The 26,969-nt window shown below is 39.9% G+C and overlaps 3 protein-coding genes across 7 annotated transcripts in view; 1 reads left to right on the top strand and 2 right to left on the bottom strand.

Annotated features, from left to right (window-relative positions):
• The window catches only part of arhgap10 (Rho GTPase activating protein 10), a 60,502-nt gene extending 59,000 nt beyond the window's left edge, over positions 1–1,502 (bottom strand). For all 4 annotated transcript variants that reach the window (XM_049571231.1, XM_049571230.1, XM_049571229.1 and 1 more), the window contains exon 1: positions 896–1,502. In XM_049571231.1, coding sequence (XP_049427188.1) covers positions 896–1,049 — 154 coding nt within the window. In that variant the 5' untranslated portion in view covers positions 1,050–1,502. The remainder of the gene's footprint in view (positions 1–895) is intronic.
• A 2,297-nt stretch (positions 1,503–3,799) lies between these two features.
• prmt9 (protein arginine methyltransferase 9) lies at positions 3,800–16,983 on the top strand. Of its 2 annotated transcripts, XM_049571615.1 has the most exons (13): positions 3,800–4,212; positions 4,868–5,067; positions 5,204–5,352; positions 5,461–5,697; positions 5,886–6,053; positions 6,183–6,285; positions 6,776–6,885; positions 7,015–7,207; positions 9,074–9,257; positions 11,071–11,770; positions 11,973–12,126; positions 15,377–15,499; positions 16,317–16,983. In XM_049571615.1, the coding sequence occupies exons 2-13, from the start codon at positions 4,870–4,872 to the stop codon at positions 16,557–16,559; spliced, it is 2,562 nt and encodes an 853-aa protein (XP_049427572.1). In that variant the 5' UTR covers positions 3,800–4,212; positions 4,868–4,869; the 3' UTR covers positions 16,560–16,983. The 2 variants fall into 2 exon arrangements, with proteins under 2 accessions (XP_049427572.1, XP_049427573.1); XM_049571616.1 differs by lacking the exons at positions 3,800–4,212; positions 4,868–5,067; positions 5,204–5,352 and having other exon boundaries at positions 5,556–5,675.
• Positions 16,984–17,028: 45 nt separating this feature from the next.
• tmem184c (transmembrane protein 184C) lies at positions 17,029–23,398 on the bottom strand. Its single transcript, XM_049571617.1, has 10 exons — positions 22,811–23,398; positions 21,698–21,828; positions 21,578–21,614; positions 21,147–21,352; positions 20,173–20,247; positions 19,995–20,088; positions 19,750–19,862; positions 19,365–19,464; positions 19,014–19,185; positions 17,029–18,920 (listed from the first exon to the last, which is right to left on the bottom strand). Exons 1-10 carry the CDS (start codon positions 22,925–22,927, stop codon positions 18,610–18,612), a joined length of 1,356 nt encoding a protein of 451 aa, XP_049427574.1. The 5' UTR covers positions 22,928–23,398; the 3' UTR covers positions 17,029–18,609.
• Positions 23,399–26,969: the final 3,571 nt, after the last annotated feature.

The following is a 26,969-nucleotide window of genomic DNA, read 5'->3' as shown; positions in this document are numbered from 1 at the left end:
TAGGCTGTCCTAAAAGCAAAATGAAAGACAAACATGGGTGACTAACACGCAGCATTAAAACAAAAGTGATGAACTGAGTCTGTTTGGAGGTTTTTAGAGTACAAAAACATGCTGTGTGACAGTCCGAAGCAATAACTGATAGTGTGCTGCAGCAGCTGGAACAGCCTGAAGCCTATCTGTCAACAACACAGCACTGATACCAGAATATTAGCAATCATGCGTTTAAAAAAAAAAAAGTGTCAAAACTACATTCACACTAGACTGAAGTGCTTTGACAGTGGATAGATGCTTTGTAACTGCAACGAATCTTCCAGCAACTGGATGTGATTAACAACATGTTGATTTAATGCAGTCATAAAACACTGCATTGGGAGACTTAGGGATTTTCCAACTACACACAGTGACAGCAGGCCATTTTCTGATGACTGTGTGCTGAAGTCTGGCTGTGAGCACCTTGCACACAAGCCCAGCCCACAAGACTAGAGTTCAAACAGATAGTAATCTAATCATTTTAACCCAGTAGAGGTGTGTGACTGAGGGCAAATACAGCAGGAGGGTTATTAAAAGGAAACTAAGGGTCTATTGGTGCAGGCTTAAATATGAATACATGTCATCAAAACAAAAAATAAAAGAGAAAGCAGGATTAGGGCAGATAAGAGAGGCAACGCCTTGATCTGGTTATCATTACAGCCTCATATCATTTGACCATTGGTGCATTGGTTGGTGCATTAGATGGCTGATTTATGCATTTATAACACAACCAAATGGAAAGCATAGTTATTGGCAACCTGAGGAAGAAGCTGTCCCAACATGAAGACCCCCATACTCTCCCCAGGGCATGTGCATGACTCCTGTGACTGAACACAGCCATTAAACAACTTTAAAATCAACTTACGCTTGGTTGCATTGATGAGGTTCTTCCCATCTTTGTACAGCTCTTTGATAAATCTGTTGGTCTTGTCCAGCTCTGCTTCGTGTGCCTTGATTTTCTCCCTGAAGAGGGGGCTGTCCAGATAGCATTCACTGAATTCCAGCGGGTGTAGTCCCATGTCTGTCACAGATTGATAGCTTCGCGTGCAACAACGGGGAAACTGCTCAAACTGACGCTTAACTTCGTAGAATAAAAACTAAACCAGCCGTTACAGTCAATTTACCGCTCTTTTCGATGGCAGCTTCAAGTCAAAGCATAGCTACGTGAAGCAGCAGCAGCAGCAGCAGCAGCTAACGGGGGTTAGCATTGTAACTTCTGACACAGGCGCATGGGTGTTGTTCCACAGTTGTCAAATCACGCAAAGAGCAGCTAACAGGTATGACGGTTGGAAGGTGAGAGCAACACGCTAACGGGTGAAGTGTTCATCGGAAGTCGGCTCACGGGAGTTGTCAGAAAGGCATGGTGGCTGTGTCCAGTTTTTCCTTCCCTCATCAAACGTACTCCACCTACCGAAGTGACAGATTGAGAAACTCTGCTGACATCTGTGTGCGTGTAGCAAAACTTATACCGAAGACTATGTAGCCGCTGCGAGATGGTTCAGTGCGATCCACTTCCGGCTTCGCTTCGCTGCAGAATGAGACCTGATCTGGTTATTGTGGTCATTCCCAACTATTTCGGCGGAAAAAATAGAAAATTATCTAAACAAAAGAATGTACCAACACTCAGTGCACATGTAGGTGTAATTTAGGGAGTAGTTATGAAAGAAAGACAAGAAAATCTGTCATTATGGCCAAATACTGTATGCACAAAGCTAAATCCATGAAAACATCACCCATCTTTAAAGCTTTTTTAGAATTTTCTGTTGTAATATAATTTGATGTACTGCAAATCCCTGAAATGTATTAACTTTAAATATGCAAATGCACTACTCAACTGTGTAGAAATGTACAAACAGACCCTAAAAATGATATTTTCCGTCAAGTATTTTTTCCTTTATTTATTTTGGCTGACGAATCTTTTTTTTCTTTCTTCTTCTTCTATTCAGTTTCATGCCCATGTTCTCTGATATTATGTTTGGCTGGCCTTATGAGAATTTTTCAATAAAGATTTATTACTTACGACCAAAATATCCAGAAACTTCATCCTCCTCTACTGACATGTTTTGATTACAAATAACAGGATCGTGTTTTTTTTATTTTGTTTTTTTCAAATACTCCATTATAAGTTGAAGTGTTACATTTAAAATATCAATGACTGAATATTAAATAGTAGGCTTTACGGCCATTTGATTGGTAGGAAAAAAAATATCTAAAAGTATATAAAAACAGAAGTATTTAATATGCTTATTGCACAGTGAGAGTGTTGTGTTATTATATATTATATGCATTCATCATTATTAGTAATACATTAATATGTAAGCAGGAATTTATTGTTGTAGTGGTAAATGTGCAATTTCTATTGTTCATGGTCTGTTTCATCAAACACAAAACACATCATCATGATATGTTTTGTGTTTGAAATCTTTATTTGTAAAGTAACTTTTACAGTTGTAAAATAAATGTAGTGGAATGAAAAGTTTAATATTTCTATCTGAAATATGGTAAAGCAGAAGTAAGGATGAAGTGGCTGAAAATTTAAAAAAAAAAAAATCCTCAAAATTAGACCGAGGTACACTAACTGAATAATTGTACTGAGTTAATTTCCACAACTTCTAGTCAGTTGCTAAAGCTAAATTTGGCTGAAGAGATTCACCTTTTAGACGTCTAAGTTTCACATGTGGTTGTTAAAGCAAGATTTAAATGACTGCATATCAGAGTTAAGCATGACGCCACATTAAAACAGAGAGTGACATGCTATCTAAAAACTTCACAGTCAGCGTGTATTGAATGGAGCCCAAGTTTTTTTTATTTATTGTCATTCATTCATTTACTTGTCATTCATTCTGATAATACATGAGAGGCAGAAGCTGCGGCTAACAGAATGGTGAGGATAACACTGGAAACACAAGCAGAGACACAGGCCTACATGTTAATTACAGCATATAGAGAAGTATAAAATAAATTCAGTTAAATCTGCAATATGAAAGAAAAAGTATGAACACGATAAGTAATTACATGATGCATAAAGTGTAAGTACATGAGGCTGCACAAACTGTGTGAAACAAACAATAGGCTGCAGAAGTGTCACAAAATGGGATCCTCATTAGTACAGCTCTGGGGACTGCTAAGTAAAGGCTTACAGCAAGGCAAGGGAAATACAACAGAAAAGGGGAGGCCCTCCAAAGAATAATCAAAAGTGATCTCTCAGCTGCAGTGCAGTATCAAGCCCATATGAATCCTTCAGTACCTATAGTGGCTCTACTCAGGGTCAACAAACAAGATAAACCATCAAGAACACCAGAAGCCATCTCAGTACCTTTCACAGGGGACTAAAACCTGCTGCATAAATTCTACAAAAGTTCTGTGCTTCAGCCCCCCTCAGGCAAATCATCACAAGCAGCAAGTGGAGAAGGCTACCATCAAAAACCTCACAAACATGAATGAAAAACCATAGGCAATAACAATAAGGAGTCATTTTGAATGTGAAAATATAATGAGCACTAAAGGGATTAACCTACAGGAATACCACATACACAACAAAAGTATGAAATCATGTGTATTCATTCATTTTATGAACGCTCCCTTCATGTTCTCTGTAAGGGTTTGTATGGGTGGGAACTATCTTTCTTTTTTGTACTCTTTGACTGTGCTTCAAGATTCGTCCGTCATTGGTTCCACCAGAGGCTAATCTGAGGCGGGAACATTTACCGTGGCGTTATTATTAAATAAATACGAATAATATTATTCACCATGTTCTTTATAGTTGACGCGTCTTGCTCATAACCACTTATACGATAAACATTATTCACAATTGCGCATGCGGAACCTTGCATCGTTACATGTTTCTGACCGGCTTTTTTAGCGCGCGGACTCATTCCTTGTTAAACGTTAGCAGAAATGTGCATTACGCTCTAATCAACGTCCAGCCGTTGTAACGTTGATTTAAACAGTAACGGTCATGTTTTGACAAGCAGTTAAAGTATCGCAGCGGCTGTCGAGCAGCTTTTAGCATGTAAGCTAACGCTGGGATGCTGTTAGAGGACGGACCGCCTGCAACGATGCTAACGGCCGTGATGTTAACGTTCGTGTATTTGGAAAATTATCACCGTAGCTAAAAGGCAGTGATATTTTCTGTGTGTCTCCATCCCATAATTCCCAACCCGTGATATAAAACAACAGACGGTAAGTCGAGTTAAATGATCAGAAATGCTTTTAAAGTATTTACATGGGTGCAGATCTGATGACAAGTTTGGGGGGGGGGGGGGCACAATCAGTTGTGATTGTTTTTTTAATTGCACGCGTGCAAATCATGCCCACAGAGCGCTTGAGATTGCCAGCATATTTCACGATTTCATAGAGGCTCTGCACCCATGAGTATTTAGCATTTTGTTTAAAGTATTACTGTCAACGTTTATTTTATCAACACTGGATTACTTATTGCTACTTATTTCTTACTATGGCATATTTCCTTTTTAAGTTGACGTTATTTTTATGATTATTGTTGTTAATATGGGTGCCCATTTCCAGGAAAATAAAAATAGATTAATTATATTTTGGCATAACAAAAATATGTATGGGTAATTAAAAAAATATAAGACCCTCTGAGTCAACCAAAATTTTGCCTACATAATCATGAGGTCACATGTCATGATTATGACCAAGAAACAACAAAGCTGGCTTGTTGTTGATTTAGTTTTTTAATTATATCACTCAGTCTACAGCCATACATTACAGCACAGAGTCATATGTGGAACCTGATTGCCTTATTAAAAGTGGCATTAATTCGTAATATCAGACATTATCATTAACTAACAGACTCTCCTTTTTGTCTTAAAAGCGATGCCTAATGCCAGTGCAAAGCCAAAGCATGGCAGGAGGACCCGCAGGCGACGAAGAGAGGACCCTGCCAGGAACGAGCTGGTCTCTAGCTCCCTAGAAAGCGCCCAGCAGTGCCTCTTCAACCAAGATTATGGGACTGCATTTGTGCACTACCTTCTGGTCCTGAATCTTGCACCTATGTTTAAGGACTTTGCGAGGGTAATGACTGTTTACACTACTCTGACAACCCCGTCTGCGTACATGCACTGTCAAATATTGTCTATGCATAACCACAATCATACAGTCTGAAAAGGTGTTTAATTTTGGAGCTGGATTTGTGACATCTTCCTTTTAGGAGTCCTTCAGGTTCACTCTCTTCAAATGGACAGAGGAGCTGGACTCTGTGGGTCGCATTCAGGACCTCTTTGACTGTTACGAACAAGCGCTGGAGCTGTTTCCTGCTGATGAGGTCATCCTGAACAGCATGGGCGAACACCTGTTCAGGTATCATCCTCATCTGCATAAATGCTATCAATATGTAGGGCATTATTTATGCAATTTTTTGCTTTATGCTGTGTTTGACAATATTGTGGGTCTCCCTTTCTTATCCAGGATGGGCTTCAGAGATGAAGCAGCGGGTCATTTCCATAAAGCCTTGAAGCTGAGACCAGACTATCCAGAGGCTAGAGAGAACTTCTACCGTGTGGCCAACTGGCTGGTGGAGCGCTGGCATTTCTTAATGCTTAACGACCACGAGAGGAACCAGAAGTACCAGCAAGCTATTCAGAAGGCTGTGCATAGCGGCTGCAACACTGTACTTGACATAGGTACTGGCACTGGGATCCTTGGGTGAGATATTTTCCATGCGAACTTGGAAACTCTCTATTTTTTACGTTGCGGAGTGTAGTTTATTTGTAAGTTAGAGCTCGGTCCTTATCAACCACACTTGGTGGTACAGCAGTCGCTACAACTAGAGTAGGATCCGTGTTTTAACGTGTGGGTTTTGTTGGTCTGATTTCCTGTTTCTCTGTGTGAAGTATGTGTGCAAAGAATGCAGGAGCTGCTGAGGTGTACGCCTGCGAGCTGTCGAAGACAATGTATGAATTGGCCTGTGAGGTACTGACTGCTAATGGGATGGATGGTAGCATAAAGATCGTCCATATGAAGTCTCTGGAGATGGAGGTGCCAAAGGACATCCCACACAGGTGCAAGTTTATACCAAAAGATATTTTGCATTGATGCTACAAGCACACAACCTTTATTTCTGTTAATGCTGTTATAAGTACTCACTAATTTTTCTTCCTGCTTCTCCATTCAATGTTTATTTTTCTTAGGGTATCCTTGGTGGTGACAGAGACGGTAGATGCAGGATTATTTGGAGAGGGCATAATAGAGAGTCTCATTCATGCCTGGCACCACCTCCTGCTCCCTCCACAGGTAACTTCAATTATTAAACACAAACACAAAAAACAGAACTTCTGTTCTCCAGTTGCCACGCTGCAATATTAATGTTTCTATGAGTTCATGGTGCCCAAAATCTTTTGCTGTTTTGGCACTGACAACAGGGTTAGAAAATGCCAAAAACAGCTATTGTGAATTTTTCACAATTCAGTGTGTGGGCTAGGAGTCAAAAAAAGTTTTAGCCTCACAGAGAATGAAACTAAAGATGGCTTCAAGGCACTCCTTCTTGTCAACTTTTATTTCAAGGAACGTCCAGCATCCTGGGTTTTTTAAACATCCAGCAAAGTTCAGATCTCACTGACAAACAGGCAACTTCCACGATACCCAAGTTTACAGAACGAGTTGCGACATTTCACTCTTTTTGACACACACAGTAACCAGCTTACACGTAAATGTATCCGGTTAACTTTCACGTTATGTTGGTGCCATTAAAGGGATGTTAATGTGCCGTTTTCTTGTCCTAAAGAGAGGTGAGAATGAGTTCCAGGAGCAGTCTGCGACAGGACGGGTCATCCCCGCCGGAGCCACTGTGTTTGGTATGGCTGTTGAGTCCCTGGAGATCCGCAGGCATCACAGGTAAATCCCTGGAGTCCACCTGGCTTCTTTGAGTAGGCTGTGTGTCAGATATAATGTGTATCAGGACAACAGAGCAGTAGCACAAGTGTGTGGACCTGTCCTTAGAGCGCTGTTTGTTTTTCCATACAGGCTTTGTGTATCAGAGGTGGGCAGTCTGTCCTTAGCTGCAGCCGGGGAGCTCCGTAGCCCAGTGAGCTGCAGCCCCGAGCCGGACGACTCCATGGAGCCGTACACCACAGAGAGACTGAGCAGACTGCCAGGGGGATATAAATCTCTCACAGAGCCATTCATGGCCCTCAACATAGATTTCAACAACGTGCAGGTGAGCAGAAATAGGAAAGACAAGTGCTGTCAAACTATGATAACTAAATTTTTTCAGCTACTATTTATTTAATGTGTTTTGACTTAACTTCACTTTTGTCTTTGTGTGTGATACTCAGCCAAGTGAGAAATCCTAATATTCAATGTGTACTTGTCGCCGTGAGTCAAGCTGAATAATGTACCTCTGAGAAAAATGATTAATTTAGCTGACCATATTTCTATTGGTCCCATTACATGAACATATTGGCTGCCTCACAGGCTAAAATATTGCTCATCAGTGGCCACTTATTATTTAGCTACGGGCCTGCAGGGATTGTTGCCTGATTCATTAGCTCCCAGTGAGTACCTGACAGATTGGAGGCACCGTGTTTATCTCCCGCACAGCACCTGTAGGATGATTAGTTGATATTTATCCACACATGTGCAGTAGGAACTATCAGACAAACTTACCGTGGCAATCAGTGAGGCAAACTCTTTTAGCAGAGAAGGGAGTGTGATTCACTTAGTTATGTCTTCAGTCTTCAGTTTGTATCTCAATCCCAAGAATATGATCATAAGCAGGGGTGGAAAAATAATAAAATTCTTCCACATTTGGATGGTTTCTGTTTGTGTTGCTTTTCCCATTCAAGGGGTTGAGATACCATCTAGCACAGGAAATCCTATTGGTGTTACCATTTTAAATCCTCGGCTTTCAGAGGGCTTTTCCGTAAGAATATAAGCAGACCTTGAGTATTATTTACTTACTGTGATTTTTAAACTCTTTAAATATCTCCAGCTTACTCACAAAATGCCACAAAAGAGAGGTACATTTACAACACTGGCTGTGGTGAACTCTTTGAGACGGAGATGTGTGTTCTTGGTGCTTGGCAGCAGCCAGGCAGGCCAGATTTCATATCATATTGATGTTACTGGTGTGGATGAAAATACAGCAGGTAGCCCGTCAGGTGTAGAATTAGACTTGTGAATTATGAAAGCTACTGTTATTTATACACAATGTAAAATGCATATCTTTGCATAGCTCTTCTCAGCGTCTGACTTAAAGCTACAGTAGATAACTTTTTATAAAAAATAACTTTTTGCCATACTTGCTGAAACAGTTTCAGCAAGTATGATAGTCAGACAGTAGTACATGACACAGTTAATCTGTGTGAAGAAATCAGGTTCCTCTGGATCCTGGTAGTGCTCCTAATAGCTCTTACATGAATCCACAGCACCTAAATGAAAACAACCAATCAGAGCCAAGGAGTCTCTAACACAGCTGGGCATGCCCTCACTCAGCTAAGCTCAATATCTGCAGTGCATGGCTTCTGGAGGAGTTTTTCAAACACTGTGGCTGAGAAACAACTACCAGCAACAAAACGGCAAAGACGAGTACACAGAAGAAGACCGATGGCCTTCATCTGTTTACTTGTTTTGCATTGTATGCTGTTGTTGGCAGTGCAGAGCGTGCATGAGCAGTGACTGACACTGTGTCAGAGACTTCTTCTAACTCAGATTGTTGTTTTTTTTTGTTCAGGCACGGTGGATTCTTGCAAACACCATTAGAGGCACTAGGTGGAGTGACCTGATTTTTAACAGAATATCCAGCAAATATGACAAATAGTTATTTTTATAAAAGACACCTACTGTAGTTTAAACAACCAAGTTGAGCATGAAAAGGCACAGGACAGTAACATCCAAACTGTCTATCAAATGCTCAGAGGACAATAATGTTCACAACTTCTTTTTCAACATGAAACCTTCTAAGATCTGATCACATTTTTAGATCCTTATAGCACTTTTTGTTCACTTCCCTCTACAGCCAAACTTCATTATGCTTGATATTGTAGCTGACATCCATGTAACAACCCTATCTGGCACCCTGTAGGAGCTGGAGGGGCTGAGCTCCAGGGAGGTTCAGCAGATTCGCCTGCCTGTCACTCAGGAGGGGGAGCTGGACGCTCTGGCCGTGTGGTTCCAGCTCCACCTGGATGAGGAGAGCAGTCTGTCTACTGGACCCCAGGAGGACACATGCTGGGAGCAGGCCATCTACCCTGTCCACAGCACCAAGGGTAAGATTCAAGAAACACATATGTCACACTGATTTCTGTGTGTTAAGTTATTAAGCATTACTCTTCTGGTTCAGCATGTCCAATGAATTGTCCTTTAGTCGTCGTTAGTTCATTTTATTTATTTTATTTTCTGCTTATATTATCTATGCTGATTTTTCTTGCATTTCCATGTTACATCAGATGAGGGCAGTGTGTTGCAGACTACATACAGTATTTAACATTTACAAATGTGGTAAATAATGTCAGGGATATCTGCAGAAAACATGTACGATAGTATCGGGGGTTACCCACCTTTCAGCTAAGAAGCTATTGGAATATATAGGAAAGTAAACCCTCATCCTCCTCAGTAACATACCCATCTACCTAGTTGTGCACCCAACTCATCAACCAGCTCTACACCTTTGATTTCAGCTTATAACCATAACTACTATTTACATCAGCCCTCAGTTAATTTCAGGCCCAAGTTTATGACTTTTTTTAGTTGATCTACATGTGAGAATAGTAAAAATAATTTACTGTGATGATAGAGTGATAATACATAAAGATTTAGCTCCTTGAAAGTTTTAAAAATTAGACATCACCTAATCACCTAATTATCATCACTGAAGTCCACAATATGCCAGTGTAAAAATCACATCTTAGAACATACAGTACACTGTGAAGACCCATTAATGGAAACACTACTGTAACAAATAAATATAACTAAAAATGTTATGGTCTTAGCTTGAAATACAGCTATTACACCAAAAATAAAATTGCTGTTTGTCAAACATCATACTTTTCAGGTGCCAAATATCACTAAGAGCACTGCATATTCTTTACACTGCTGTCATCCTGAGCCACTGTGAAGTTAACAGCCCCTGACACGAGGTGACATGTTCCAGTTGGCATTGCAGTACATCATCTCTCAGACAGGGCTCAACAGCATCTCACCGCGCTGCTAATTGGCGACGGCAGCGTCAAGGGAGCCGCCACCTTTCCCGGTGATCACCAACATCCGTTTCCCGGCCGCCGTGACGTGTGCGCCGTGATCGCCTGTGACACTCTTTAGTGTTCATGAAATTCTTATAGGCAATAAATATGCATTTTTCCCAAATGCCTCTGACGAGCCGCACGCTGACATGAAGACACGGAACAGATGTTATTCCTGTAGGAATCCTTTCGGCGCCTCTCCCCCTCTCTCTGTGCACCCGGTCCCCTGAATCTCATTTCTCTGTTGGGCTCACTCTCCCTTTTTCCCCTCTCTGCAGCTCCTTCTTTTTCTTCAGTGTGTCTCCTTTAAAATGGTTTCAATTGTGAAGTCAGTTTTATTTATAAAACCCCCAAATCACATATTTGCCTCAAAGTGTTTTACAAGCTGTACAGCATATGACACTCTGTATCCGTAGACCCCTGTCAGCTTAGCATTTTGACATAAAATAATAATTTTATCGTTATTTATCTCCATTTTTTTTTATCATTTCAGGTGTTTCGTAAGTTCTCTTTTTACTTTAATACTTAATTTTGAGAAATATGAAGATGTTTTTTTACAATAACCTTTTCTAAATGTTGTTAAATACATGAAGCTGTTAAACTTTGAACCTAAACCTGAATAAAAGAGTCTAACTTTAATTTAAATCGGGAACTATTTGATTTAAAAATAAGTAAACAGCATTACAAATCTAACCGGACATTCATTGCCATTTTCAGTACTTGACAGTGCTTAGTTTTCTTTGCTACAGTGCATTGAGTTGGTACTAAAACTTAACTGAGATTCTCACAGCTCCGGTATAATCAGGTCAAGTGAGTGTTTTCTTCTTCTGACTCTTTTCAGGTTTTGTCCTGAAACCTCAAGACGAGCTGCTTGTCGAAGTCTCCTGCAGAGATTCCTTCCTGAGGCTCTGCAGTGTCGCTGTGCTGAGAGACGGGCATGAAATCCGTCTAGACAAGCGTCCAGATTTGCAGGACTCTGGAACCCCCGTTTCAAATCTAAACCCAGAGGCAGAACTGTGCAGCGCACTAGCATGTCTTCAGACTGACCAGAATCAAACTAAAGACTTCTGCATGCTGGAGTGTTCGGAAATGGCGCTCCTGAACAATCAGGATTACCATCAGAGTTTCTGCAGCGCTCTGGCCAAACTCATGTCTCAGCTGAAGGTGAAATGCCAAAACAAAGAGCGAGGATCAGGTGTTCAGTCTGACCTCACTGACTCTGCAGACTGTAGTGACCTGCTCTATGTCCTGGATGTGTCAGAGGGCTTCTCCCTGCTTTCCCTCATCGCGGCCAGCCAAGGTCATGTAAAAGCATACAGCTCAGTGGAAAAGAACAAGCAACAGGAAGTCCTGAAGAGACTGGCTCGCTCCAATAATGTCCCAGAGCAGCATCTAGAGTTCTGGCTCAACCATATGGAGGATGAGCAGGGGATGCTGAAGAGGCCGTCCAGGGAGAAGCTGTGGAGCGCCATCATGCTGGACTGTGTGGAGACTTGTGGTCTCATTAGACAGAAGCTGATGGAGAAAGCTTCACTGGCCAGGTAAAACTTAACACATATCTCCAGAGAATAAAAGGAGGCACAAATGAAATAGAGATAATAAATATTCAAGGATAAAAAAGGCCTGAGTGGGGAATGCAGAAAGGCTGTATCATGTCTGTTTATTTTGCCCTGTGTGTTTTGAATATCATTTTAGTGCTTTTATATATTATAGAGTAAAATGCATGTCTGTGACCCATATTAGGTGTCTGCTGGAGGACGGAGGACGTATTTTCCCAGCAAAGATTGTGGTGCACGGCATGCTGGTGGAGTCGGAAACATTGCTGCTGGAAAGTGCTGTCCAGGGTCAGGAGCCAACACTGGGATTCAACATTGCTCCTTTCATCAACCAGTTCACTGTAAGTATCCCCACATGAGCTACCAGGTTGACTTATTTATTCATACTTGACTCCAAAGCCACGTTTCCATCAAGCAGTCCAGTACAGTTCAGTTCACTTAGATACGCGTTTCCACTGTGAAAAGTTGTGGGTGGTACCTATGTAACTGTTCCTTACTGTCACCAATTTGGTCTCACTCCTTCCTGTTCTATTTTGTTCTGAAAATGTCAGCGTGCAACCCCATTCTGTGGACAATGAATGAGGTGCAAACCTCCATCTGTGTCACTGGTGATGAGGAAATAAAGTGAGTGCTGGACGGAGCAGTGAGTGACAACAACCCCGCCCACATTTAAGAGTACTGTTTGTGGTGGTAACGCTAAACAGACCTAGTGTCTAGGCACCATGTCTGAAGGGTTATTTTTGATTTCAAAGGTACCATACTGAAAGTGTTCAGTGGCGACAAGGCTTAAGGGGCCAAGTCATTTTTCCTGAGACCAGCATATTTGTTAAATTCTCTGCAATGGGAGAACCCAGTATTTACACTACACTACAAACGCCAGCAACATGACAAAGGACTGGTCTGTTCTGCAGTAAACACTGCCCACTTGGCGTTTTTTTCTGAGCACCAAGAGTTAAAAAATGTTTAACTTTGGGTAAAACTCTGCACTCGTCACTGTCACGTTTCACCCAGCTCTCCAATCACAACATAGGAGGGGCGGGACAAATACCATAAAGACAACTGTCAAATTCAGATAGTGCTAAACAACAACAACAACAACAACAACAATGGAGGAGAAATATGTTAATGTACTCTTTCTATATATATATACCTATTTATGTGTCTCCTCTCATGAGCCCACATGTACCAGCAGGCCGAGCCTCTCTCCTCACATGCTTTAGCCTCCCCTCATCCATAGCAAGTAACTCTACCTTGTGCAGGCATTTTACTTCTGCAGATATTCCGTATCATAGCAACCAGACGCAACCAGTTCGTCTCAGCAAATATCAGATACCACTGACAACTGTATGTTTCTTTACTTACTTTTTTTTTTATCTTGGCCTAACAAAAAATGTAGGCTACTTTTTTTTTTTTCTCTCTCTTTTTTATTTAGTTATTTTAGTGTCTAGTCAGACAACTTCATCATACTCAGAGGGCTTATAGCCCTATCTTTCCAGGCCTTCTGTAGGACACAGTTACAGCAGAAAGTAACATGAAAGTGTGTTACAGTGTGTAATGCAGAAGCCAAAATGGACAAATAAAGTAAATGTAAATATGGGTATGAACATAGAAAAACTAACACAAAAAAGAAACTGAACTCATCTGTATACTATTCTTGAGATGTTTTTTTTGACTTGAGTTCAAAACGTAAGCCTCTATGAAAACTTTCAGTATCACAGTATCCACATACTCTTGTTTACTTACCTTCATTAACTGGCCAATATGGTGCCAAACTTGAGGAAACCTATAGAAATTACTGTTATTCACCCATGCTGCATTTTTAAATTTTGAAAACTGTAGGCTACCATTACTGAGGCAATCAGTAAAAGCTGCCAGATCACATCTTGTGCTTGCTTCTCTTTATTTTCATGGAGAAAGTTCCATCTTGAGCAACAAAGGGAAAGATGATTTTGCACGTGTGCAGATTATGAAATGCAATGTCATACCTATTTGTCAAGCATGACTTTTAAATTCAAACATTTTAGAAGTTATTGCTGCACAGGGACAAACCTCGTTAAAAATATGGCATAAAATGTGATGTACTGCATGTAAACTCCTGCAGTTTGGTCAGCTTTGCCAGGAATATCTAGGCTGATGATGTGTTGATACTGAACAGTATTTTTAAGTTAACTAATTAAGGAAAACACACTGAAGCACACGAGAACCATATTGTGAAGCTGAGAGCTTCTTCAGTTTTCGTAACAGAAGTTTCAGAATCTTCCTTTTGTACATCTCAGGCCACTCATATTTTGTATTCTCTCTCATGTTCCTGATGCAACAGTCAATATGGCCAGTTTTCACATGAAGCTAGTTGTGTTTGTGAGCTTGCGTCATTCACATTTAAAGTTTGACCATTAGGTGCAAATGTGTTGGTTTTGTTGAATATGATTGGCACATAGTGCAATACTATAAAGGCACAACAAAGATAGGCCGTGCAACCAGTTGTTTTGTCTCCCACCATGTTTGAGTTGTCTTTTGTTGAACAAGGTATTTCACTTGGAATACTAAGGTCCAGGACTGTGTTTTCTGTTGTGTACTCCTCTTTGATGTGTGCTTTCCAGCTGTGTTAAAGAAGCTCTGAAATCCCTTTGAATTCTTTTTCTTTATTTGGTCTGGAAATTATCTTTTTCTCCCAGCATCGTGTTTGTGCTCTAATTTCACAGGCCCCACGTGGGACGGTCGTTTGTTTTAACAGATGTTGTCTTTGAAGCCCTCGGTGGAGGGCACTTTTCTAGCACAACTGTCACACAAGACACAACACACAGCTTGGCCCAGGACATTCCTACCTGAATCCATCAGTATACATTACATCAAGCACATCAAACAGCGGGCTCCGAGGTCTACACAACTGTGACAGGGAGGAGGAAAGATTCTTTTGTTCTGCAGTAAAAGAAACTGTGACACTTTCTGTGCTGCCACTTTGGTTTCTCCCTCAGCTTTTACGTGTGCTGCCTTGAAACTGCGGCCTGTTTGTCAAGTTTTGAAGAGTTTGAGGTGGAAGATTAGTTTCTGAGCATTAATCAGTGATTGAGTGATTATCCACTGACACTACGAATTAAAACCTAATGTGGATAAATAATGGTGTGGGAGAAGGAGTGCCAAAAACTTTGAGTCAGCATCTGCATGATTTTTAATACACTGTAATGAAGCTTTTGTAAAAATCTGTATCAAATATAAACGAACATGATGTGTAGTTCCTCTGTCTGTCAAAAAAAAAATCAAGTTACATAAATCAAGGCTCACTAGTACAAGCAACATATAATACACTTTGGTCTTCTTTGAAAATCATGTAGCCACAATAATCATCTTTTTACTTGGTGTACTTAACTTGTAAATAAATGTGCCTTGATTTTTGTGGCGGAAATCCAGTCCTCATCTTGCGGACAGTGGTTGCCAAGCTGTGCAACAGAAGCACCTGTTTTGTGTTACATCGCTGACATATCCGAGCAGCTCTTCCTCTCCGGTCTTTTATTGGTCTTCACGTCATATAGTTCCTTATTGATAACATCAGACAGTCCTGCCAACACTGTGTTTATCTTTTATGTCCTTCAGGTGCCGGTCCATGTGTTTTTGGACTTTTCCACGCTGGTGTGCCGACATCTCAGTGAGTCTTTGGAGCTCTTTGTTCTTGACCTAATGGACTCCACCGCAAACTACACTAACAGAGAAGTAAAGGTGAGCCTCATGAGCACTGCTGACATGATTGGCGTTTATATAAATAAAGTCGATTAAAAAGTGACACCTCATTTTAACGTTGCTCAAACTTGAATTCATGCTTTAACTCTGCCAATATAGAAAATCCCCCAAAAACTCCCTGAGCTACCTTCTGGTACACAATCATGCTGCACCAAAAACTTCGAAATGAGTCATACCTACTGTGCACATCTCCCTTAGACAAACTTAAAACTTTACTTTCCCTCTGAACTTTTTATTTTTGGTCTCAGCACAAACCCACTTTTTGAATTTCATACATAATAATAAAAATGGAAAAACTGAAAGTAACTTAACAGTCAGGGTTGAACTAAAAAGAATTACCATCTTGTATATTAGTAGCTGACTGTTCTTACATACTGTTAAAGGCACATAATGCAGGACTGTCGGTTACAGTTTGTAAACGTGCCCGCCAGTGAAAGCAAAAGTAAAAGTCAACCCTAGATTCACTCATTTGGCATTTTGCCTCGCTATATTTGCATTTTTTCCGCACTTTGTCTCTTGGATGCCTTACTGCTTTCGGTTTGGCCCCTTGTCGCCACATTTTTTTTATAGCCCCAGCCTCACCAGAGTGCTGAGGGGGCACACACCCATTAACATCCTGAACACAGAGAAAAATAACAAAATAAGAAAACACAGGCAAAGTCTCTGCAGATAAATATACCGCCATACACTTGTACTGAGTCCTAAGTGATGAGAGAGGGAATTTTTTTTTAGAAAAATCCTGCATAGTACTGTATATCTTTCATTATCATGTTAAACCATAATCTCTGTTTCCCAGGTTCAGGCTACGTCAACAGGCAGAATAACTGCAGTTCCCTTCTGGTACCACATCTACCTGGATGAGGAGATCAGTGTCAGCACCCTCAACAAGAACTCTCACTGGAAGCAGGCTGCTGTTGTGCTGCAGCAGCCCCTGGAGGTACAGGCCGGAGACTGGGTCCGCCTCGCTGTGAAGCTTCACAAGAGCACCATCTCCATGTCGGCTCATATAGATAACACACCTGGGCCGATGGAGCAATGATCTCTGTCACTGTAGTTTTCCCTAGTAATTTCATTTCTGTATATTTTAAGCCTCAATTGAATAGAGGCTTTTGACACATCGGGAAATGCATGAAGTATTATGCATTCCTTTTCTTGTATCATTTACAGATTTGCCTTTTTCAGTATAATTTTTCATAAATGTTACACCTGTCTTCAGAGTTTTCCCAGACACATTTAGTAGAAGCCTGCACCAGCCACACCTTTGTAAGTATCAGTGGAAAGCTGAGTCATCGCAGTCACCTTCAAGTCATATTTGTATCTGTAAAATGTGCTATAAGATCACAGGACATCTATAATTTATACTTATAAATGTATTTGTAAGTATATTGTATAAATATTGTAGTCTTTTGGTCATGGGCGCAGTTGTTTGTCAGTATCAATTAAAAAAAACTTCCACCAATAAATGTGACATTTTCTTAATAAATGCAAAAACAAAAGAAACCAGAAAATGTAGTTAATCTGATTTATTGAAGAGACTGTCAGAGATGGAATTAAATTAAAACGTGGTACCATTTACATCAGCTTTGATGTAATCCTGTCAGTTTTAATTTAAAAAAAATAAAATAATGTAAGGCAATGCAACATTCTTTAGCTGGACATGATGCAGATTACACTGCTGATTCATTTGTATTTTTTCCCTGACACAAACTGATATCTCACACGGTACATTAAACATGTCAATACCCCTGCACAAATCCATGTAAGTCACGATGATGAAAGAGCTTAGAAAATCTGCGGGTAAAAAGTAAATGGCTTCGGTGCAACAGCTGCAAAGTAACTTTATCTAAACAAAGGCTAAAACAATTGGAAACATCTCATCAAATAAAACTGATCCTGGAATATAAAAGCTAAATTGATGTAGTGGATACATGAGTTCAACAGCACATGAAACAAGGCATCTGAAAAGACTAGTGAACAAATCTCTATTAAACATGATAGAGTGAGCTGTATGCTGTAAAGCATTGATGGGAATTCACTAGAATGTGTTGATTGTAACTGAACTGTGTATGTTGTTTTAATACTTAATACTACTTGTTATAACCCTTAGGAAATACATTACATTAAAGGTCCAGTTGGTATGATTTAAAGGCATCTAGCTGTCAGGTTGCAGAACTGAAACGTCTGTGGAGGAGGTAATGAAAACACAATTCTTATTTTCAGGTACTTAAGGAAACATAAATTATGAGTATCAAATACCATTTCTGCCAAGAGATGCCACTAAATCCTACAAACTGGACCTTTAATATTAATTCTGTAGTGATGTCACACTGTCAGTTAGGACACATTTCTCAGCATGTGCCATGTTCATTTGTTTTTCTTAACTGTGCATCCCATTAAAGTTGTTGCTTCGGCTCTTTTCACACATCTTACACAGGCTAGGAACAAACAAAACGTGATTCTGGACATCTAATGTGCTTTACTATCAAAGTTTGATTTACAATTGCTTCAATCGACGTCCTGTGAAATCACTACGAACTAAGATAAAGAGTAAAGAAAACATTTGTATTTTAAAAGTTGCATATTTCCCTTAACCATCTGTCACGTGAGATCATGATATGACTGAGATGACACCCAAAAAAAGTGCGTAATAACTTCCAATCTGGAGAGGATACACATGGAAGCTTCGCTCAAACTTTAGGAGGCATTATTTGGCGTCTTATCTCAAGAAACACGACTAGTGTGCTCTTTGGGATGCACGTTAAAATTGACCAAAAGACTTTCACGATTACAGTGACTTAATACCCATTTTGGCCGAGCCAACTGAGCTCCCAAGTATGACAATATCTGCGAGTCATTTAGTACCATAACTTCACTGAACATTCTTGGAGCTGTCACCGGCAGAGAGGTCCATCTGGTTTTGCATTTGTTGGCAGACTTCTACTATCACTTGTTTGATGTGCCCTTTGAAACAGTTTATTTAATGTTTCATCAGTCCAGAAATGTTTGAAGAAATATGGCAAGGCTGTAATTGGGTCCTGCCCAACCATGTCTGGTAGTCTGTGGGTGATGTCGTCGGCCGTAACGATAGGCTAGGTGATCACGATGAGATCTCCTTCTGTTGGTTCTTTGGTTTGGTTGGTCCTGTCCTCTTCCTGGGTCTCTTCAACACTAGCCTCATATCCTTCATCCCACGGGGCTGAGCTCAGCCCAGCGGGGGCTGACAGAGAGTGCGGTGTGAGGGTTCTGCCCAGGCCCTCGTATTGACCTTTGGGTGACACGGGGTTTTGCACCACCTCTGAGATGGCATCTTGGGAGGCTGAAGAGAGGAGGCCCGACCGCTCACCGTCATTCTGTGCCTCACCAAAGTAGGACTTCCTCGGACGACCCATTACTGTTCTCCCTGTGAATGAGAACATAAAGTCTTGACCGGCTTCTCCATGTTGGAGAATATACCAGAGACACAAATACACAACTGTGCAAGTACTCCACCTACCAACATTGCGGACTTGCTCAGAAATGTCTGCTCTGACATCAGAGATGTCCCACATCGCCATGAAAGAGTCAAAGCAAGAACCCTCCTCAGCCTCCTGGATGTAAGGCTTGTAGGTGAAGCTGAAGTGATGGGCGATGGCTGCCAGAAACATCTCCACACAGATGATGAAATCCTGAGGAAACAGGACAGTTTGGTGTGTCTGGTTGTGTTTCAAGCTAATAAAGTAAAGTTCTAACAGGTACCATATGGTTTTATATATATTATATGAAATCAACTGTCGCTTAGATCAAACTCAACTCATCTACTTATTCTCATCTCAGTTATGTCTTAATTAAATACACTTTAGCTTACCTGTAACCCAGTAGCTACAGCCTCCACACTTTGCCAGTCCCATGTACGCGTCTCTGAGATAACACCCACTTTCACCAGCAAAGCAATAAACACAGCTTGCCTAGAAGAGTTCAGAAAATAACTATTCTCAGTAGCTACCACATGCCATCATCTATGTAGATCAGGAGACTGCAGGTATACTTCAACATATACAGTATTTACAAGCACGGTAAAAACAATAAGGAATCAAAGTTCAAGATTTCAGTCATCTGTCAATAAAACAGTGTCAATCCTGGTATCTTAATGTGCGATGGAACTTTGACTTCCTGTTGGTTTACTGTGGTTTATCCTGTATCACCTGGCACCCTGGAGAACAGCCACTTAGTTTGAAAACACTGAGAATTACCAGAAGGAGACGAACACCACCATTTTGACGCATAGGAATTTGCCCACTGGTTTGATTGGACTCAGTTCCTCTCTCAGAGCCCTGTAGAACAGCACCAGGCAGTACATGGCAAACTAGATCAAGGCAAAGAGAAATCTAGTTCAAGATAGGATGTAACATTTTTTTTTACATCTGTTACCTGTATTGTACAGTCATTAACTGAGGCAAATTACATATAGACTCATAAAAGACAGCAGCAGTATTACCAGCTGTGACATATTGTTGAAGATCACCAGGTACGTCCATGCATTTTTCGAACTAAAGTTGCCTTCATCATACACGCCACACAGCTGACAGATCCTACAAAGAGATAGAAACATACATCAACACAAATAGTGACCGAAAAGCTGTGACGAGTGCGGGCGACAAGCAGAGGTTACTTACAAGGCAATCACTGTTGTGACGGGTCTCACAACAGTGTACTGCAACACTCCTAGTTTGCATCTCAACAGCAAAACCCTGCAAAGAAAAATGTATGGCAAATAAATTGAATTAGAATTAAATCAGTTTAATAACATCTAGTTTGCTCTTATCAGTAAAAGCTACTGAATCTAAAATCAAACCCAATCACTAACGGAAATGTGGAGTGGATCCATGAAACAAATGTAACATTTAACATAGCACTGTGCTTCATTTTCCTCAACAACTATTCAACCATGGCAAATATCATCATGCAAAATACAACAATCCTGTCAAGGGTCACATTTTTAGGGCAGTATTATAAAATTAAAAGTTAATAAATGGGACTGATGCTGCTGACCTTCAGGCAAATGTTAATTAATTTGTTCTCCTTCAGTTTCGGAGAACAAACTGGCTCTCGTGGAAAAAAAAGACACAGGCTTGTTCATCAATTACAGATGTTGCCTGACTGAGTCTAATTTGAAGCTGGTGACTGTCATTAATTTGTGTACTAAAAATACTTCTACATCAATATGACAATGGTTTTAAACAAACGGCGAGTTCAAGAAACAAACTTGTCATCTTTTATTTTATTTTTAGGTCACTTTTTTTGCGTTTCTTAAAAACTGTAAACAGCTCTTTAAAATCAAATATCAGAGGGATAATGTTGTGATACATCATTTATGCAAGAAAATTGAGACCACTGATAAATCCTTAGTATTAGTAGAATTTCAGTTGGACCTCTAATTGTGAGCAACTGAAAGCAACTGAAGTAAGAAAATATGATTACAGTCAATAAAGCTGACATGTTTGAGTCAAAGTATGGTGAGCAGTGATTCACTTTACACCCAATCTTTGACTAGTGTTGGATGGATTGCGCTTACTGTATGGCCCAACATGGATTGTATGCATGCCAAGTCCTCATTGTAAAAAATCATCTAAATTTAAAGGAAACGTACTCTCCCATTGGCCAGGGCGGACAGCAGCAAAGAGGGGGAAGGTGTTTCTGCTGCTCCTGGGCCTCCAGCATCGACACCAGGCTGGGGTACTGATTCTCCAGGTAGTTTAGCAAGAAGGTCATGAAGTTGTAGATGACATAGGCCTCGTAGCACTCTCTGCATGTGTCCACATAAATTGCTATACGAGGGTACTTCAATGCAATCCACTGCAACAGGAAAAAGAAAGTGATTACATGGAAAGTGAGGATATAGGCAGTCTCTCAATGGTACGGCTCACGGTAATGTCTCCAGTGAATGGTGATATGGCAGCAAAGATCTGGTTTTGCCTGTATTTAAATGTCCATAATTCTGTATGTACATATATATGGATTCAATGCATAATATACAGTAGGTGTTGCACAATGGCTTTGATTATATAATACACAACTCACACTATCCAAGCTGTAGATTGGGACCATCCATAATATCCTAAAAAAAAAATAAAAACAAATACAATTAACAAGCAGTTTGAGACTATTGTTCAAGGCTGACATGATTGATGACATCTTTACCTGATGATAGGTTTCTGCAGCTCTGGCTGAGTGTAGTGAACCAGATGCTGGAGAATGCCCCATAATGATATGGGTATGGTCATGAAGACAAATATCCCAGCGATGAACCATGCTTTATTATGAGTGCCAACCTGTCATTACATGGAAGAAAACAGTCAACACAGTTAACATTTATCCTCGTTGTGCATTTAAGTCTGGCAAGCTAGAATTTTGGTGACCCAGAATGTAACATCTCTACATTTAAAGTCAGGGGTGGAAGCTGTTTAGAAGTTTACATTCTTTACTCAAATAATATAGCAATACAACTTTGTACAAATAAAATAAAAAAGGCAGGATGCACGAAATTGGATATCAATACATCCACTTTTTTTCCCCACGTAATTATATTGATTATCAAGTCTCTTCTGTAGCAGAATTAACATCATATTATGAGTGCATACTCTTATCATGATGTCCCACCAGCCTCTGGAGCCATGAAATACAATACTTTTCGATGATGCAATATGTATGTAATATTAATGCATGCACCTGCAACCACTGACTTAAATCTCATATCCCTGTGGGAGCATTTCAAACTCTTTATAATTGTAATCAACATGTTCAAAGATGGTTTTAGAAATGATGGCAGGGTGCTGGACTGGAATTGTGAAGAAAGGCTCTTCATTATAGCAAAAAAGATTCATTTGAAAACAGAAATATTCTAAGTGCAAGAGCAGATTTTCTCATTTATGGGGGTATGACTCAAGTAACAAACTCATATGATTTGATAATAAGGAAATGTTCTGCGGTGAGTAATTCATGACACCTAAAAAAAAGTGAGTCACATGCTTTGTATGATTCTATAAATGTAATGAGTACCTACTGCAGTAGTATGAATGCAGTAGAGTAAGAAACTGAATACATAATTCTGAAATGTAGATAAGTATTAATATGTATTAACATTAAATTACTATGACTTAAATCAAGTAAAATGCAAGTCCTTTAAAAAAATTATTGATGCACTTGAGTACCATGTGTTTTAAGTTGCATTTCACCACTGTGTTAAACCAACAGAACTCCTAGAATCACCATCAGACATCATATTAATCAGATTCATCGATTATTCGAACTGACCTCTGACTTCTGCAGCTCCCAGATACACAGGGGCAGGACGACTAACAGCAACAATATGTACAGCACAACCACCAGCGGCCTAATCCATCTTCTCCAGTTCCCACAGGAGCAAGGCATCTTGACATGAAGACGCTGTAGGGCCTTAAACACCGCCGCAGGTACAGTGACAACACTATTTAACCAACGCTCGACACATTAAGCGTTAGCTTCGCATTGTTACACTTTCACCGGCTCACTGCGTCACTTATGTCCAGGCTCGTTGGGCTCTGTCACTAGTGTTAAGTTTCATTCATGAGGACAAAGCTTGTGGATAATTAACAGCTCATATGACTCGGTTCTACCAAGCTAGGTTGCTAACGTTAGCTTAGGAGCTTTTCATTATGTAAACAAACAAAGAAGATGAACCAGTCTGAACCGCTGAAAGTGTCTCACTGTCGACCGAGATAAAGCTGAGCTCCTCAGTTATATGTCCAACGACTCGTTAGATGAATGTACACTTTACATTGCTTTTACTGGGTTAACGCTGGTAAAAGTTTCCGAAAAAGTAATTGTTGTTGAGGGTGTACTTCCTGCTGTCCGCTTTACATGTAGTCCCACCTACAGTCTTGAATCTGATTGGCTGATTATCTCAGTTTAACCAATCAATGAAGACTAACTGCTTCCCAGTCTAACGTCAGCTATAGTTAGTTTGGTTGCTCTGCATTCTCATTGATCACATGATCTGTGCTTTGGCCAGCAGATGGCAATGTGAATTAACAATTACCAGGATACCAGACTTTAAATTTGTTGTGGTAGAGTTAGACTGGTCACCATATTCACTGTTTTATAGATCACATTTAGGCAACCCAGACCTTGTAGAAAAGGGTTTTTGTGGCCTGTTAATGCATTTGGTAGGTTACAAGTGATTCAATTTGCAAATAAATTAACCTACTTTACCCCCATCTCTATAAAAATGACAAACCTATCAAGGAATATGTGCCTCCTAAACTATTCATTATGTCTGACACCTAAATTAGCCTTTGTAACCTACCCATAGTAGTTGTATGGGCAATTTTCTGTCTCATAGTATCTATGTTTGTCCATACTTGCAAATTAGGACTAAAGTACAAGATATCAGACAAATGCATCTTGATAATTCTGCTTCTTTCCCTCTCCTATATTGAGTTTGTTTGCACAGATGGACTCTTTCAAATTCCAAGACTAAGATAAGCAGTTCTGGACTGAGATAGTGCACAGACTGTACTTGAATGTCAGCAGGACATTCAGTATCTGTAAATTTAAGTTTCCCCAGTTGAAACACACAATGAAAATAATATGTTAACAGCTTCATATGGCAATGCATGTGTGATTTGTTGAAGTGCAATACAACCAATTATACAATAAATATGAAGTCAATAAAACTGCATGCATATAGTGCCTCTCCACAGCAGACATTTTGACTTGTTATGGGTGGAAAACACAGGTGATACCAATAACAACGATGGATTCATTCTGTTTAAATGTCCCGGTAAGCCAAAACATTGAGTCAACATGCACAATACCTTTCATTTTCAGCTTTCATTTTGTTCTTTACACAGTATCTGTGCTTTTCTTACTGAGAAATGTCAAAATGCTGTCAGTGAGAAAGGCCTATAATAGCTGAACAGCATGGTTTGCACCATATCTGAAATCAAGAAGAGCCATATCAGTCCATGATAAAAATAATCCTAATTTGTTACATTAATTTTCATCATTAAAAAAGATAAATTTGAACGAAGCACAGCATCTATATTTTATGCAGGATATTTAGATGTTTTTCAAACTATCCCTGTTTTTAAAGTTAAATATGTTCAATATAATAAACAGTTATGACAACAAAATGTAATAATGTTTTATGTTAAATGAAAAAAACTGTTAGTTTTCCAGCTTTTGGAGCAAAAATAATCATTATCCATTGTTCACTCCCTTCAGAAAAGCATCTGTCACATGAATGCAGAACTCCATTAGCAATTTGTCCTGTTTTTGTTTATGGTTATCCTATATATTTTGTTCAATCTAAATCCTGCCTTAACAAAGTAGTTGCCTATCTGAACCTCTTTCTTACCTTTTGCTCTTGTATGCATTTGTACATGCACAGGCTTGAGTGTACTTGTGTCTGTGTGTCTTCCTGTAAAATGAGGGGAGGCAGAACTTTCCTTTCTGTTGCCTCCATGTCTCCACTGCCCCACAGTCACAGAAATCACTGGTTGTAGCAGGACAGATTGTTCATGAATTTTGAATCGCTCCTTTTGGCTTTTATGAATTAGAAATAGTCTTTGCCACAAGTCGTGCGAGCGAGTGCCATGGTGGATAGCTTGGAGGGATTGCCATGCAAAGTGGCAAACAGGGTACAGCCATGTAAGGGCAGGGTAGATAAACATATGCTGTGTTTGATCAGACCCAAAACATATTTTAGCATAAAGGATGTGGCGTCCATTATGTCTCGTTGAATCGTAGCCATAACTGTAGGGTGAAGTGCGTCGTACAGTATGCGCCTTGCAGGAAACACACAGACGGGATAAGCAGAATGGATAGGTCTGAGGAATAATAATAATCAATGCACAACAAAGGAGGAGACGCACTGTCTGATTCCTGCGATATAATGTATCAGCCAAAGTGCACCTCCTTTGTCAGAGGAATACACAAGTCTGCAATTGTTCAACAATTACTTATTTATCTTAATACGTCTGCCATAGGCCTTTGTGTCAGGAAATGTTCAGGCTCACTGAGGGTGTTCACTTCAGTTCATCTGTTCCTGAACAACAACATAAGTGAAGTAGGGTGACGTCAAAGAAGCTCATACAACATGAACAGCAGTTCTTTAAAAACAAGTGTTGTAGCTCTGAGTCTCTTAAAGGATATCCAAAGCCTGATGTATCTTATTCCTCTGTGCCATAGACCTCCATTGTTGTCCAGAACTTATTAAATATACATCAACGAGCCACACATTCCCACATTACTATAAACACTGTAATGTAAGGCAGCAGCTTATTTTGAGTCAGTACAACATGTACTGTCCTGCTGCCGCAAATAACCACCAGGACGCCAAATCCAGGGCTGAAAACAGTCCCCAACATTGTTTACTTCTGTTTGACTCATGTTCACAGGATATTATTAAGCCTTTAGAAACTATATATCTGTGACCTCTCAGATTTTGGTATTTTTGTGGGGTTTGTTGACAATAACAAAATTTTAGGATATCGGCAGGCTCATGGCCGGATTAAGCTGCTTGGAGGCCCCAGGGCAAATAGGAGCTGCTGGGCCCTCTGCTTGCTTTCACTGTTTGTTGCTCAGTTTTTTTTCTGTCTGCAGTGTGTGGATCTGAAGGCTTGATGTGCCCCATGCAGAAAGACCAGTTGAAATCCCCTATTCTCTCACATGGTTTTAGCTTTATAGCTTTTGTTGTCTTACCTATTGCAATACAACACCTATGCTGCTTACTCCTATTCATTCATTTTCTACACTACTGATATTACAGTTTCCCTCTGATTAATTTGTTGTAACAGGCTGGTTATGACAGTATAGGCACAAACAAAGGTCTTTAAATCAGATTTTCACACACAGACATTCTTTAACACTCAAGAGCAGGTCCTTATCATGTCAGTTAATATTGTGCTTCTGTGCTGCATAATTCCACACAAGGTTTCAGTTAATTTAGCACAAACCAATCGACATAGAGTAAATCTGGGACTTTTGGGGCCCCTGGAGTGCTGGGGCCATTATGGGTCATTATGTTTGGATTTTATATGGAATTGAGCAATTCTGAGACAGATTTCACTTTCTCCGATACCAGGAATCAGAATACTCACTGTATCTGTTTCATTTTTGATTAATTAGTTAACTTTTTTCAATTATTTTGATGCAGTTAAAATGGATTCAGTAATTATGGGCTGTGTGGTTTTGTGGCAAGCAAGTAAGTGTTTCTGTAAATTAAATAAGATGCTGTTAATTCTCTTGTAATTCTTTAATTTGAAACAATAGAGAACACTGCTTTCATGATATCCAGTCTGTATTACAAACACAAGAATGACTGAAAATGATATGTTGTGTTTAAAGATTGAATTAAATACAGACATTTGAAGTTTAGTTCACAAAAAGGAAAAGAAAAACATGTTTTTAAGAATGATTGAGAGCAGATTGA

The sequence above is a fragment of the Epinephelus fuscoguttatus genome, linkage group LG3 (genome assembly GCF_011397635.1).
Source record: "Epinephelus fuscoguttatus linkage group LG3, E.fuscoguttatus.final_Chr_v1".
Taxonomy (NCBI): domain Eukaryota; kingdom Metazoa; phylum Chordata; class Actinopteri; order Perciformes; family Serranidae; genus Epinephelus; species Epinephelus fuscoguttatus.
Note: the sequence above shows the minus strand (reverse complement) of the source record. Positions and strands in the feature narration are given on the sequence as shown.